Source organism: Mirounga angustirostris, unplaced genomic scaffold, assembly GCF_029215605.1.
Source record: "Mirounga angustirostris isolate CCGP_5_RB_7025 unplaced genomic scaffold, mMirAng1.0.hap1 SCAF_14, whole genome shotgun sequence".
Taxonomy (NCBI): Eukaryota; Metazoa; Chordata; class Mammalia; order Carnivora; family Phocidae; genus Mirounga; species Mirounga angustirostris.
The window spans coordinates 57,788,169-57,802,708 of NW_026991722.1; the positions used below are offsets into that span (position 1 = coordinate 57,788,169).

The 14,540-nt window shown below is 47.1% G+C and overlaps 1 protein-coding gene across 8 annotated transcripts in view; it reads left to right on the forward strand.

Moving 5' to 3' along the window:
• Window positions 1–324: 324 nt before the first annotated feature.
• MTCL1 (microtubule crosslinking factor 1) overlaps window positions 325–14,540 on the forward strand; it is a 121,316-nt gene continuing 107,100 nt past the window's right edge. For all 8 annotated transcript variants that reach the window (XM_064577906.1, XM_064577909.1, XM_064577910.1 and 5 more), the window contains exons 1-3: window positions 325–1,865; window positions 10,738–10,962; window positions 12,566–12,724. In XM_064577906.1, coding sequence (XP_064433976.1) covers window positions 801–1,865; window positions 10,738–10,962; window positions 12,566–12,724 — 1,449 coding nt within the window. In that variant the 5' untranslated portion in view covers window positions 325–800. The remainder of the gene's footprint in view (window positions 1,866–10,737; window positions 10,963–12,565; window positions 12,725–14,540) is intronic.

Below are 14,540 nucleotides of genomic sequence, written 5' to 3' on the forward strand. Positions count from 1 at the left end.
GGGGGGGCCTGTGGGGAGCGTTGGCCGACATCAGCGGGAGAGCTGGCACCCCACTGCACGCACCACAGAGGGGTCCGCTCACGTCTCCCGGACCTCCAGTCTCCCGCAAGCAGTCAGCGCCCGCCTCTCTCCCACCCCACTTTACCACTGCTACTCCCTTCCCTCCCCAGCTCTAGGCACTGTCCTTAGAACCACAAAAAGCAAGGAGGGTCCCTGGGCGAAGCAAGGTGGAGGCCGCGGCTCGCGACCCGGGCGCGAGGCCCGGGAGCGCAGGCTCCGCCCCCACCCCGGCGCCGGCTGGCGGGAGGCGGGACATGCGCACGCGGTGGCTGGGCGCAGGGCGCCGGGAGGCGGGGGAGTGCGCGTGCAGTACCTCTGCGCCGGAGCCGGCGGGCGCTGCGGGGAGCTGGTTTGCCGTGGGCGGGGAGCCGGACGCGGGAGCGGGGAGCGCGCCGCCAGCGGGCGAGTGCGGGTGTGCGAGGCCGCGGCGACGGGCCCGCGAGCCTGGAGCGCCGCATCTAGGAGATGCGAGCGGCAGGGAGCCGCCGCGCTGCTGTGCCGGGTGAACTCGAGCGGCAGTGACCTCAGCGAGGGGAGAGCGGGAGGACGGCGGCTGCCAGCCCCGCGGGGACCCTGGGGGCCAGGGGTACGCGGGGCACGGCGGCGGCGCGGGAGCGCGGGGCGCAGACCGGGCGGGGCTGGGGGACAGTGATGAGAGGGCGCGCGGGGAGGCTGCACGCCGCCGCCGCCGCCCGGAGCATCTGCCGCCCGAGCTGCTGCTCGCGGCCCCGGACCCGGCCATGGAGACGCTGAACGGCCTCGCGGGCGGTGGCGCCCCGGACGCGAAGCCGCTCCCGCCCGGCCAGCACCATCGCCACCACCACCTCCACCCGCTGGCCGAAGGTAGGCGGCTGCACCGCGCGCCCTCGCCCGCCAGACCCTTCCTCAAGGACCTGCACGGTCGACCCCCGGCGTCCGGCCCGGCTCCGGCCGCCTCCTCCTCGGGCCGAGCCCCGGCGCCCGGCACCCCGCGCTCGCCCAACCTCGCGGGCAAAGCACAGCCCTCGCCGGGAACCCTGGCCGCGCCCGGCCGCCTCTCTCGGCGCAGCGGCGGCGCCCATGGCGCGAAGGACAAGCCGCCGCCGGGCGCCGGAGCCAGGGCAGCGGGCGGCGTCAAGGCCGCTCCGGGCCTCAGGAGGGCGGCGCGCACGGCGCCCGCGGAGCTGCTGCCTCGGGCGGGGAGGCCGCCGCCGCCGCCCGGGACCGAGCCGCTGTCCGCCGCTGCCAAGGGCCGCAAATCCAAACGCGGCTCCGGGGCGTCCCCCGCCCATGCCACCGGGCTCCCGGTCCCCGCCGCCCCGATCCCCGCCGTGATCCTCGCCGTGACCTCCTCGGCCGGCTCCCCTGCTCCCGGGTCGCGCATCAGCCACACGGACAGCAGCTCGGACCTCTCCGACTGCCCCTCCGAACCCCTGTCCGACGAGCAACGCCTGCTACCCGCTGCCAGCAGCGACGCCGAGTCTGGCACGGGCTCCAGCGACCGGGAACCGCTGCGAGGAGCCCCCACGACGAGCCCCACAGCTCGCGGGGCGCCGCCCAGCAGCCCCGAGCCCCCGGCGCTCCTCGCCGCGCCTCCCGCCGCCGGCTCCTGCCTCGGGGGTCGGAGCAGCCCAGGTGGGGTCCCCGCGGGGTCCCCGGGAACGGGTGTGGCAGAGGATGCCGGGGGGCGCGCGCCGCTCGAGCGAACGGTCCCCGGGATCCTCAAGGAGCCCGGTCCGGGCGAGCAGACCCGACTGGTACCGGCGGAGGAGGAGGAGCTGCTGCGGGAGATCGAGGAGCTGCGCTCGGAGAACGACTATCTCAAGGTGAGCAACCGGCTCCGCAGCAGGTGTCCCGGAGGCGACCCCAAATGGTCTGGGTGCGGGCGGGGACCCACGAGCCCAGCCTTTCCGGTCCTGACAAGCACGTTCTCTCTTCTGGCTTTCGCTTTCCCGCCCCTGCACACACTGGGCTTTGGGAGCTTAAGCTAAAACTTCTGGAAGAGCAGCAAGACCTGAGGGTCTGGGCGCGTTCTCACCCCACTTAGCTTTACTTGTTTCTTGAAGTCTTGCTTCTTCGTGCTGACGCCTTTGCCTCTGTAGCTGTGCTGGGGGAGAGGTGGCCAGAATCATTTTGGATACGCAGCTGACCGTCCCCCCGGCCAAAATGTGCCCACTCTCACCTGTGGGATCTGGCTACCCTTAGCCAAGGAGCTCTGGGCCCTGCCCAGTGCAGGTGTGTGTAGGTTGTGGAGCCTGCTGTGGGCCAGGCTGTGAATGTGCCAGATGCTTTTCCTGCATTTATACAAAGTGAGGCCCCCTCTTTCTCTCTGGGGGGCCTCCGTGTTTTCAGTGATAAACCTTAAGTTCAGGGGTCCCATGAGTGTGGCCCGGTTTGAGGCAGGGGGTTTGGTGGGCTTGGCCGGCCTGTCCTTTGTAGGTGTCCACAAGACGGTTTTCCTTGTCAGGAGAGGCCACTTGATTCCCCAGCACTTTCGAGGGAATTGCAACCTCTGCCGCCCTATCTCCAAGTATTTCTTGTGAGGTCCTGCTAGTAAAGGCCTCCTCTTGGTCTTCTTAGCTTTGGGTCCCTCAATCTGACTTCCATCTTTTCTCCCAGGAGGAGGGCAGTTGGCCCCGCAGAACAGAGGACTTAGTGTGCGGGGTGAGGGGGGGTCAAGAGAATTCAAGTGACTTGAGAGAAAATAAGGGGGAAGTGAGTTGGGGGCAGCTGTTTTATTATAGTTTTCAAGTTAGTAAATTACTACAGTGGTATGAATCTTTTCATGTTTCTTTTAAGATTCTAATATATATCTCCTTCCAAACCAGCGGGTGGCCTTTCTTTATCTAGGTTATGTCATTTGTACTTTCTTTTCAGCAAATGCTGAACCTACCCAAATGAGGCCCCGTTTTTGGCCAGGGGGACCAAGGGCCTGGGCTTATTTAAGTGATAAAGTGTGCAGTTCAAATTGACATCAGAATAGGTTTATGGCTGAGTATTCTAAACCTAAACCTCTTATCAGGAGCTGCTCTCCCCAACTGAGCCCAGTAGTTGTTTTGCCTGCAAAGAGGTAGCAGTGAGGCAGAGAAGGAGAGGTGAGAACAGATTGGGAGTTTGGAGTAAGATGTTTCAAGCAGTACATTTGCTTGTGTCACCCACTCTTATGTAATAGACAACAGAGTGATTTTCAAAGGTGCTGAAGAGAAAGACCAGTGATGTTGTATGTGACTCCATCTTGAAATCAGCACTTTTGTAGATCTTCAACAAATGTAAACTCCTTAAGGGCCAGAAAGATGATCTCGTTGGGTTATAGCGCCAGCTCTTAGCATGATCCCTGACCCACAGTGTTTCTGATTCAATGACGTTTATCCAAATCACGACCTGCTAAACAACAGGAAATTGAGCGTTCTGTAAAAGAAGTTTCCCATTGCGTCTTTGATCTTAAGGTAGGCAGCTCAACAGTCATTTCAGAGTTCATTCCTAAGTAACTGTTTATTTGCCTTATCCTTTCACATTGGTCCATTCTCAGTGAACGAACTACCTGTCTGACCCTGGAGTCTGATCTCGTGTATTTGGTATTTCAGTGAGTCTTCACAACAACATAGGGTATAATTGTGGTCATTTTTATCATAACCCCAGTTTCATAGACAAGGATGCTGAAAGCCCAGAAACCTTACATGACTCGCCCAAGGCCATACAGCAAGTAGGAGGTGCAGCTTCTCTTTTCCCAGCTCCAGACCTTTTGCTTTTTTCACCGCAGCAGGCTGCCTTTCTCAGTGTATGCCGCTTGCTTTAGTGTTGTTTATTTAGCTTGAAATGTTCTCAATGTTTAGCTTTCCTAGGGAGCCTCTTTTCATTTTAGGTGAAAGAGCCGTAATGAACACCTCTCCACTAGCCTATGTACAGATGGTCAAATAAATCCCACTGACAATGCTTAATTTGTGGGAAATGTAGGGTTGCTGGTTCCTGTGGAGAAAGTGTCATGGCCAACCATTCTCTCTGCCTGAGTGCATCTCCCACCCTGTCTTCTGACAGCAGGAGAGAGAAGTAGGTAGAGGAGCTCAGAAGGAAGCTAGGAAACCAAAAGTCTGCACACAGATGTATGTGTAAGTTATGTGTTTGGTTATTCAGGAGCTTAAGTTACAATTGTTCATTTCGGGAGAAAACACAGCAGTCCTGGTAGATTAAGGTCAGTGAGCATGCCCACTGGTGCAAAATGGGGCTGTGATCACGAGTGATCTCAACGGGCAGAGGCGGGCGGGCATGCCTTGGCACAGGGTGTATAGAGCGTGCACATTATAAATCAAAGCTTACCTTTTTAATGCTCTCGTTGCTCACTGGTACTTTTTTCTCATGGTCGGTAAAAGCTCATCCTTCACCAACTGCTTTCCTAGGGAATGTTGCACAGGGCTCTCATGATTAGACAGAGCATTCCTCTATTCAAATGTTACCTAACAAGAAGAGCCTTGACCCAGAAATTTTACTTTGGTATATTCTGGAGGATTGTGACCATGTTAAGCGTTCCCTTCTTTCCCAAGTCAGTTCTGTCACCATTACCGTGCAAGACTGTCACCCTTCCTGAGCTGGAATGACCAAAGGGTAATCAAGCAGCTACATAAGGCCTGCAAAGCCATAGGGGGATGTCTTACTGATTGAGAAATTCAAGTGGAATTCTCTTGGTTTTTAGCCGGTCTGCTGTATTTTCTAACAGATGTCGGTTGTGCTGCATGGGGCTGTCTGGGGCATCCCTGACTCTGCTTTCTCTTTCTAATTCTACCTTCATCAGAGGGCACCAAGGTAGCACAATTATTCAGTCCAGGCGGCTGGCTTTATATGTGAAAACACAGTCAGAAAAGCAGTCTTGCCCCATTACCCCTGATGAACTTAAATATATCTGGAAGTCTTCAGACATTCAGGTGAGAGGTTGAGTCCAGTTGTCCAGAGGCCTTTGCTTCTTTTTCAAACTGAACCCAGGCACGTTTCTCAGTGACGAGTGCATGGACAAAATGCTGTGGGTGTGTTCCCTGCCTGCCTGCCACCACTGGGTTTTGCTCGAGTGCTCTGAGACAATCAGACCAGCCTTAGTGCTCATCATGAACATATTGTGTCCTCTGTTTCCACTGGCTTTTCAGGAGGATTTAATCACTTTCAGTTTATTGGCCTATTTTGAAAATGCCGTTCAGATTCCTGGTGACGTGCTCACAATGTCCCCTCCACTTGTGTCCAGATAGTGTTCTCCAAAGCCCCATTGTCCTGCAGGATGGGCACAGGTTGGTGTGGGGGAAGGGCTGCTTTTTTTTTTTCTTTTTGCTCTGCTTTCTCAGTGATTCCATAAGAATTATTTTTGTTTCAAACAAAAGTCCTCCTGTCAGGAGAGGCCACTTGATTCCCCAGCACTTTCGAGGGAACTGCTACCTCTGCCGCCCTCTAGCTACTAGGGCAGCCAACATCCGATCATTTGAGAGAAGTGATTTCCTAAGGGAGATTATTGGTAGGGTCATTTGGGGTTTTATAGGTTGCAGTGTATCACCACTGATCCAGCCTTACCACCCAGTTTCTCACCTGCGTAGTCTTTTAAGTTTCAAACTCTGAAATGGTAAATTTGGCCCTGTGAGTTCCAGGTGCTTAGTGTGGCCTGGAGCGGGGACGCTGAGGCAAGAATAAACAGTTCTGAACAGCTCAAGTGTCGAGCTCTTCCTCTCCTCTGACTTTCTTTTGGAAGGGTTAAAGTGGACAGTGGTCCTGTTCTTTCCTGACATTCCACTTTCCACACCCATTCTTTATTCAGCCTGCGAAATATAATAATCTATAATAATCTTAGGTGGTGAGATAATATAGACCAGGGCAAACAGAGCCCATCAGCTGCTGGGTTAACTGTCACTTGGTAAACAATGGTTAGCAGCCCCCTGCCTTATCTACAGCTGGGACTGTGCAGAGAACATTTTCATTGTCCCGAGGGAAATGAGGTGGATTATTTGTATATTACAGCAGAGGATCTTTCTGTCTGCAACTTCCAGAAGATGGAATTATTGCAACAGTAGCCCAGATGACTGCTCCCCTGTCCAAATTGGGATCTATTTAAAGGAGGGTTATTAAAATATTAATGTAGAACCAGTTATTGGTTTCACGTTGCTTGAAGGAGATTAAGATTTGAATACAGCTATCAGTATGATCAAGAGTTTGCATCCCTTAAATTAAGATATGGTGGATTCCGTTTTTATTTTTTATTTTTCGGGTGAAACTTTTTGTGGAAGTTTATATTGAAATGCTTCATTTTAATCTTGGTTTACTCTAGTGCATACATGGTACCTCATTATTTCTGTAATTTGATGTATATAATAAGGCTTGATCTGTTATCTGCAGGCAAAGGGGAGTAGTTTGGGAGCTTCACACTCCTTCAAGATTTCATTTTATGCACAAAATTTGAAAAATAGATTAAATTAAAACTAAATTAGCTTTTCAATGAGGTAATGATCTAACAGTGAAGTATGCAACAGACCTGGTGTTAATTCTACATAAAACTGTTGATTAAGGGCAAGTTTTTTCCTTAGTTTCTGTGTATAAAAAAACAACAGCAATTTTCTACTTTTACTTACTATGTCTAAAATTATATTTGCCAGAAACATACGTTCTGCTTGATTTGGTTTTCTTAAACATTTAAAAAGCAGACATCTTTAAGGTTCTTTAATACAACGTATTCTAAATTAGAGCATGCTGCCAGAAAAATTAACATAGTGGTAGCCTGAAAATCACTATCCATCAAGACCCTAATCTGAATAATCACAGTTTTTGCTTTTCAAATGTCTGCTGCCAGCTTACATGGTTTATAATTTGCTTTTCTTGTAACTTCTTTTCACTGAGCCTGAAAACTGCTTTTTTTCAAGGCTCTATGAAAAGAGTTGAATCACTGACCTTGGTCCCAGACTAGTGTTGAAAAGCCATTTAAATGTTTAGAATCTTGATTTTCTCATTTTTAAAATGGGAATATTAATATCTTCGCTGCATATTGCAGTGTTTCTCTGAGGGCCAGTTGAGAAAATGGATATGCTCACACATTGACAGTTTAGTCAAGATCTAAAAATGTTAACTTGCATTATTATGTCATACCTATGGTGGAAGCATGATTTAAGGCTTATTATTGTTTCATTTGTCTTGGTTGTTGCAAATAATTCATAGTATTTACTGGAAAGAGCACGTGGATGTGCAGTCTAGCTTCTATTTATTAGCTAGGGAGGCTTTGGACATGCTAACCAGCATGGGTTTGCTCTCCTTGTCTATGAAATGGGTAATATGTTCCTGGCAGGGTGAGAATAGGGTTAGTAATGAAGGTAAAGTGCTAAATGAGATATCTTCTGTTCTACAAATTTAGATAAAATCTGAGTTATAAAGGCAATGATTCAAATACATGCAATTACAGTCTCTGCCTAATTTTCCTTTCAGTGCAACTAATGTTGGTGATTATTTATGCCAAAAAATGTTAGCTGTTTATATCTGGCCTACTGAATGATTTGGAGGTGCTGGTTCATCTAGCCCTTACACATGTTTTTCTTTTAGCTTGTGTAGTTATTTACGCATCTATAGAGCATATGCAGCATTTGATATTTGGGTCCATGAGGGTCCTCCTGGTACAAAATCTGAAAGCTAGAGAACAGTTTTATACCCAAAAGTTGTATCTTATGTTTTCTTATGGCTTTTTTGCACTTTGAAAACTTTTGTTTGAGTAACAGGTAATTCCAGGCATTAATGACTTTCTAGAAGGAAAAGCAATCACAGACAATTCCTTCCGTGAACAGAATGGCCACAGTTGCTATATATTTGTATGTATACATATACATGTCATGATTATTGCTTGTATCGAACTATGTGTTAGTTACACAATGAAACAATTATCTTTTAACTGTACTCCAACACAAGTAGAGAATAGGCTTTTTCTGAAAAACCCATCATATATATAGGTAGAACCCGAGAGAAACTTGACCTTGATTTTGAAGCTTCGGGATTAATTACCTAATCTTTACCAGAAGATTGACACCCACAAGGCCTGTGTTAAAGTTTGCAGTCTGCAGCTGGTCTCCCCCAGCATGGGGCGGGTCAGGGGCATGGCTCCCACACAGCATTACAGCCTCAGCGTAGGGATCTGGCATCAGTCTGCCAATTTACTCTTTGCTGATGTTGGCAAAGACCGTTCTGAAAGAGCTGCGTTCTCTCATTCCCTGTAGAGCCCCGCCTGTCCATCCTGTTCACATATGTTCAACTGACTGGCTTCCACGCTTGGTCTGTGAACTCCCAGTCGCAGCGAATTTTCCTACTAGGAACAAGATGTATAGGAAGAGCTCTCCATGAAGGAAAACAGGAAGGAAACAAAACTTGCTTATACTTCACAACACTTTTCAATGTTAAGATTTACCTTTTTCTTAAGACACACTAGAACATCTTATATTTTTAATGAGGTTGTGACCGCTGCTATAGAAATTTTGTAAGAACATTCAGAAGCTGAGAAAAAACCACTTTATATCAATTTACTACTGGGGCGTGGTAAAGCTTTTCTTCTTTAACATTCATTCCTCTTGGCAGTCCATTCAGACAGGCTCCATTTGGAGTCATGATCAGTTGAGTAGGCCATTCTCTTCGTTAGGGTAGTGTGGACAGATTGGGGAGAAGCTACAGGCTGCGGTTTGGGGGAATGAGATGCTACATCTGTGCTCTTTCCAGTGGACCACTGCATATGGTTGAGGTTGGCTGGGCAACTGTCTTTACCCTGTCTGTGCCAATTTGTACTTTTCCATAAAGAGTACAAAATCTGAAGGTGGAAGATTTATTTGTTACACTTAAACTTTTCCAGGTTAAATTACTCTTCAGGAGATTGCCTTCTGGTCAATTTCTTATCTACCTGAGGCTTTGATGTTGAGAAGCTGTCCTTGTTTATTATAAGTAAATCCCTGCTTTTAAGAACAAATGCAGGATTAGTGAGAGTGGAGAGAATCAGGAACAAACTGAGTAGCAGGAGGAGAGCTGACAACTTAGGGTGTCCACATCGTGGAGAGTTTTTTCCTTGACCCTCACTGTTAATTGAACAAAACAAAAAGGAATGACTGAATGTATCCTAGTCTGGAGACATTTAAACCATCAGTGATTAAACTAATCAAGAAAATGACTAGAATGCTTTTCTTAATCTTCCACCTTCCAAATTACTCCTTGTTAAAATCTTTTGTAATATTTCAATAGAATTTCTGTCTTGCATATTGCAGCTACATCTGTGGGTTTGGGAAGAATTCTTTGTAATTAGGTTACAAGACTGGAACAAAACAAAGGTGCATTTGTGTTTGATTTTGGTCGTCCTTACAATTTGGTCTTTGTTGGGATTGACCAATGTTCCTGTGTGTTCATCCCACCAATACTTATTGAGGGCCTGCTGGGCGCTGTGAATGCAGGGAAGCTGCTACTCACATTTCAGTATGGGCGACAGACAAGAATAGGAAGAAGCACAATTAACTAGTAGCTGGTGATAAGAGGTGGGAAGAAAACAGAGCAGGGCAGGAAGAATTAGAGACGGTGTGGTTGGGAGGATGGGTGGTCAGGAAAGGTGCTGTGTGTGTGCCTTCCAGATGATGTGACAATGAGTTCTGTAAAAGTTGGAGAGGAACATTTTAAGGAGAGGGTAGAACAGGTGGAAGGGCCTTCAGCAATCCAGATCCCGTGAGACCAGCAGTGTGGCAAGGAAGAAGGGGGCAGCTCATAGGCCCTGGGGAAGACTTTGAAGAATTTTCTCAGGGCCCTGGAAGGTCTGAGGGGCGTGGTCTGAGTTCCATAGTAAAGGATAACTCTGGGTGGAGAACTGGCTGAAAGGGAAGCAGGGAGCCCCGCACAACTTGCGTGTATGTGCACCTGCTCCCTCAGGACAGATGAAGGCAGGGACTAGCTGTAGTGTGCAGCCACTGGGTAGAGAGTGCCCCGCATGTATGTTGCTCTTGGGCTGACAGCACTGGTTTGGATGTGGAATGGGAGAGGAGAAGGGGGAGCAAGGACAACTCCTGGGTTTTTCCTGTACCCACAGTGTCTTCATGCTGACGCCAGAGTAAAGTGGAGATGGGAAATGAAGGCCAAGTGAATGGAAAAAAACCAAACCCAATGTGGATTTGACATAATGCAAAAGTTATATCTTTGGAATCGTGAGTCACATAGTCAGTGCTGAGACTTGTATGGTGGAACCGAGTTTTAGGGACATTTGCAGGTGTGTCACAATTCCAGGGTGGTTCAGTTATGATCCCATTAAAGTTAATGTCCTTTGAAGGCAGGGCGACTCCTGTGCAACTCCTCTTAGTCCCGAGACAGTGCCCTGGAGATAAGATTTAGGTCAGTGTTTGGTTTAAATCTAAAGGTTCAGTTATCTGCAGAGCTGATTTTATTTGTGATTCTGATTATGTAAGAAAATATTGGGAATAGAATAAATGCTGGCAGGCTATAGTGAATAATCCCTCCTGGTTTTGAGTTTCTGGATCCATGAGATTTGAGCAGACATCTGAGGATATTGTCTCGTGTGACCCTTTCCAGAGGTCCCTGTGTCCTGTGACACAGGTGTGCCCATCAGCCACGGGATAAGTGCACAGGTAGTTAACGTCCAGTATTGCAGAGCTGGGGTGGACCTATCCTTGTTCCGGTTGGTCTGGCTTATAAGTCTGCTCCATCTGGCTTGTGTAGGATGAACTGGATGAACTCCGTGCTGAAATGGAGGAGATGAGAGACAGTTACTTAGAGGAAGACGTTTACCAGCTGCAGGAGCTTCGGCGAGAGCTGGACCGCGCTCATAAAAACTGCCGAATCCTGCAGTACCGCCTCAGGAAAGCCGAGCAGAAGAGCCTGAAAGTGGCTGAGACTGGTCAGGTAGATGGCGAGCTCATCCGGAGTCTGGAGCAGGACTTAAAGGTGAGTGAGCAGGGCTGATGGAGTTCTCATTCCCAGAGGGGCTGCAGGGTGGGGGGGGCAGGATCGCAGGGCTGAGGCCGGCAGCCCTTCGGACCCACTTATCAACGGTCCTGCCATTCTACTAGTAGTTCTCTCTTTCTCAACAGATTTCAGCATACACGTTCTTCATTCACCTTATGGTGTATAGGTTATGTGTAGTCATATGGCTTTGACAGCCCAAGATTTAAACCTGTCGTATGAACTGGAATCTTAAAACCTAAGGAAAAGAAAAGAAATCGTAGTAAGGAATCTACAATTTAAAAAAGAGAGAGAATTGGGGCATCTGGGTGGCTCACTCGGGTAAGCGTCTGTCTTCGGCTCAGGTCATGATCTCAGGGTCCTGGGATCAAGTCCTGCATCGGGCTCCTTGCTCAGTGGGGAGCCTGCTTCTCCCTCTGCCTCTGTGCCTGCCCCTGCTCGTGCTCTCTCTCTCTTGCTCTCTATCTCAAATAAATAAAATCTTTAAAAAAATAAAAAAATAATAAATAAATTTAAAAAAATATCTGCCACTTGTTCTGACAGTTGTGTAGAATTGTACAGAAACGTCTTCTAAAGACCTGGAATATTTTAAAAAATCTATTGATTATCAATTCAATGATAGTCAAAGATCACTCATAAAGGTTGACTATAATCACTTAATGTTTTTATTGTTACTTAAGTTTCTAGAATGCAGAACACCTGAAATGACCATAACCCAAGGATGGTGTTTTGATTTAACTGAAGGAGAAATAGGATCATAACTAACTGTCTAAAGCTAATTGTCTAAGGTGTTTTTGAAAACCATTGGCAGAGGTGGGAATGAGGTGAAGAAATTCCAGACATTATACCATTTGATCTCTCCATGGGTAGCATGGCTTCTCTTCATACCCTGATTATCAAATCATTTATCAAGAGATGAATTATGCATAAAGTCCTCCTTATTATGGGAGTACTTATGAAATCTCATTTCGCCTTTCATTATGATAATAGGAAAAGAATCTTTGTAATTCTATCAAATTTATAAACCACTAACAAAATGTCATTCAGTGGGATGTAAGGGTGATTTATATTTCTCTTGCAAAATCTCTTTCCTTTTTCCCTTTAGAAGGTAAAAATGTTTAACTGCTTTTAGCATTCAGATATTTTACCACAGTAGACAATTTAAAACTTGACTACCTTCCTTATTTTACAGGATTATTTTGGTTTTTTTTGTGTTTTTTTTGCAGGTAGTTTTAGTATTGCCTTAGGGAACAGAAATGTTTGATTATTAGTTATTGTTATTTCTAATTTACCATTAAAGCATGTGTGTGAGCAGAATTGGCATTCTTGGTGATACTCTATAATGAGGTAGAGCTATCCACAGTAGCCTTTTAATCCAGATAAAGGTCATATCCTCGCTCATAATGTGGATTTCATGTTTGAAACTGATACCTCCTCCTTTAAAGATAGGCTTGTTAATATTGCCAGGGTCTTTGCCCTTTACTGTGATATCCTATCACTTAATGATTCTGCCTCTGAAGTTGTTTGTGCCCTTAGCACACAGAAAGCTTTACGTCCTGATGACTATCTCTGTTGGTTGATATAGGTAGCCAAAGATGTATCTGTCAGATTGCATCATGAACTTGAAACCGTGGAGGAAAAGCGTGCTAAAGCTGAGGATGAAAACGAAAGTCTCCGCCAGCAGATGATTGAAGTGGAAGTATCCAAACAAGCCCTCCAGAATGAGCTGGAGAGACTGAGAGAGGTAATCCCAAGATATATGCGGATTTCTTTCTTGGGTTTAATTGTTAGGACCTTGGGACTCCAGGCATCCCATTTGGTGAACTATGATTTATTTGTAGGGCCCAGAAAGTAAGAATGGTTTTTACATTTTTCGTAGCATTATAAAACAACAACAACCACACAAAAATAAACCTAAAAAAGCAAAGAAGATTATGTGACAACAACTATATGTTGCTTGCAAAGCCTAAAATATTTGCTGTCTGACCCTCTACAGAAAAGGCTTGGTGAACCGTGACCTAAAACTACTTTTTTATCATTTCCATTCAGATGAGCTGGCCATTAATTCCTTTTATGGGTCCAAGTGGAGAATATTATTACTAGAATACAAAATTAAGCAGTAGCTTTTTCCTTGAGTTTCCTCTTCCTATGAGCTGGAAAATGTGTTATGGTTGTCTATTAAAGCTTGTAAACAAATAATAAGCCACCTATATCTATTATTCAGGCACTATGGTTTAAATATAGGGCTTTTCTTTTTATTTGAGGGAGTGAATGTATTCTAGCAAAGCGTCTAGAAAATGAATATATATATATATAAATATAAATATATATATTTCCCTTTGCATACAGTAATGCAAAAGCTGTTTTGTTATTGACTTCCATTATAAGATTAAAGCTGTATATTTTCTTGGAAAATATCCTGCATATTGATGGAGGTAAAAGCTATTGGTTAGGCCTTTATGGTGATGGCTAAAGCCAGCATTATTACCTGCTAACGGCCTCACTTAGTGCATTTTCCCTTTGGCCAAGTTTCCCGATTCACTTAGTTACTCCTCATCCATCCAGCCATGCGCCTGCCCACACTTAATTCAGGCTCCGTACCATGCCCTGGGGATACAGATGTGAACATGGCAGCACAGGCTCTGCTCCCAAGATGTTTACAACTCAATTTGACACATGGCTGGCAAAACAAAAAAATCACAGCAAAGGAGCTGGTGTGGCTACCTCTCTGCTTCCACCCCTGCCCCCTCACAGCCACTCAGGTGCCATGATGTTCTTGAGGTTGGGGGGCTCCGACATTCTTTTTCCAGAGATCCACAGCCCTAGGGCTCAGTCCCTCGCCTTCAGGTCCCTGCTGATATCTCACCTCAGCCTCCTGGCTCCCCCACACTTACACATTCAAGTTGTCCCTGCCTCCACCCTGGCCATCCCTATCTACCTTCCCATCTGACATGCTTTGGATTTTGGTGAATTACTTGTGTATTGTCAGCACTTGTCTGAAATTGCCACGGGTTTTATTTCTTTGTCGTCTTCACTAATGTGCCTCTAGGACCTGAGCTCTGTGGGAAGAGGGTGTGTCTGTGTAGTTCACTATGGGGTCTCTATGCCTAGAACAGTGCCTGGCACTTAGGCGTCGTCAGGGACGTGCAGGGTGAGGGAGTGAATGAAGGGCGAGAATGTGGAGCTGTGGTGACCACAGCTTGCCTGAGGACTTGGTGAGCTTCACAGCACGTTCTTTCATCATGGGTAACCCTTGCTCCTTAACTTACATGTGTACTTACCCTGGGGACTGGGGGGATTTCTCCTCGCCTTGTGGGTCTCTTACCTCTGCATTTGGGGTTGCTAGTTCTTTACTTCCTTCTTTCTCCTTTGATCTAAGTTTGCTAGAAGGTTTGCCATATGGTTTCTTTTCTCAGAATTTCCAGTTTGAGCCTGACCTTGAGGGTACAGAAAACATCTTAGGAGTATATTTTATAAATGTTATATGTGTATATGCCTACATATAAATATTTAAATTATATATACACATAAGTAAGTAAATAAATATATTCAAAGCAAAC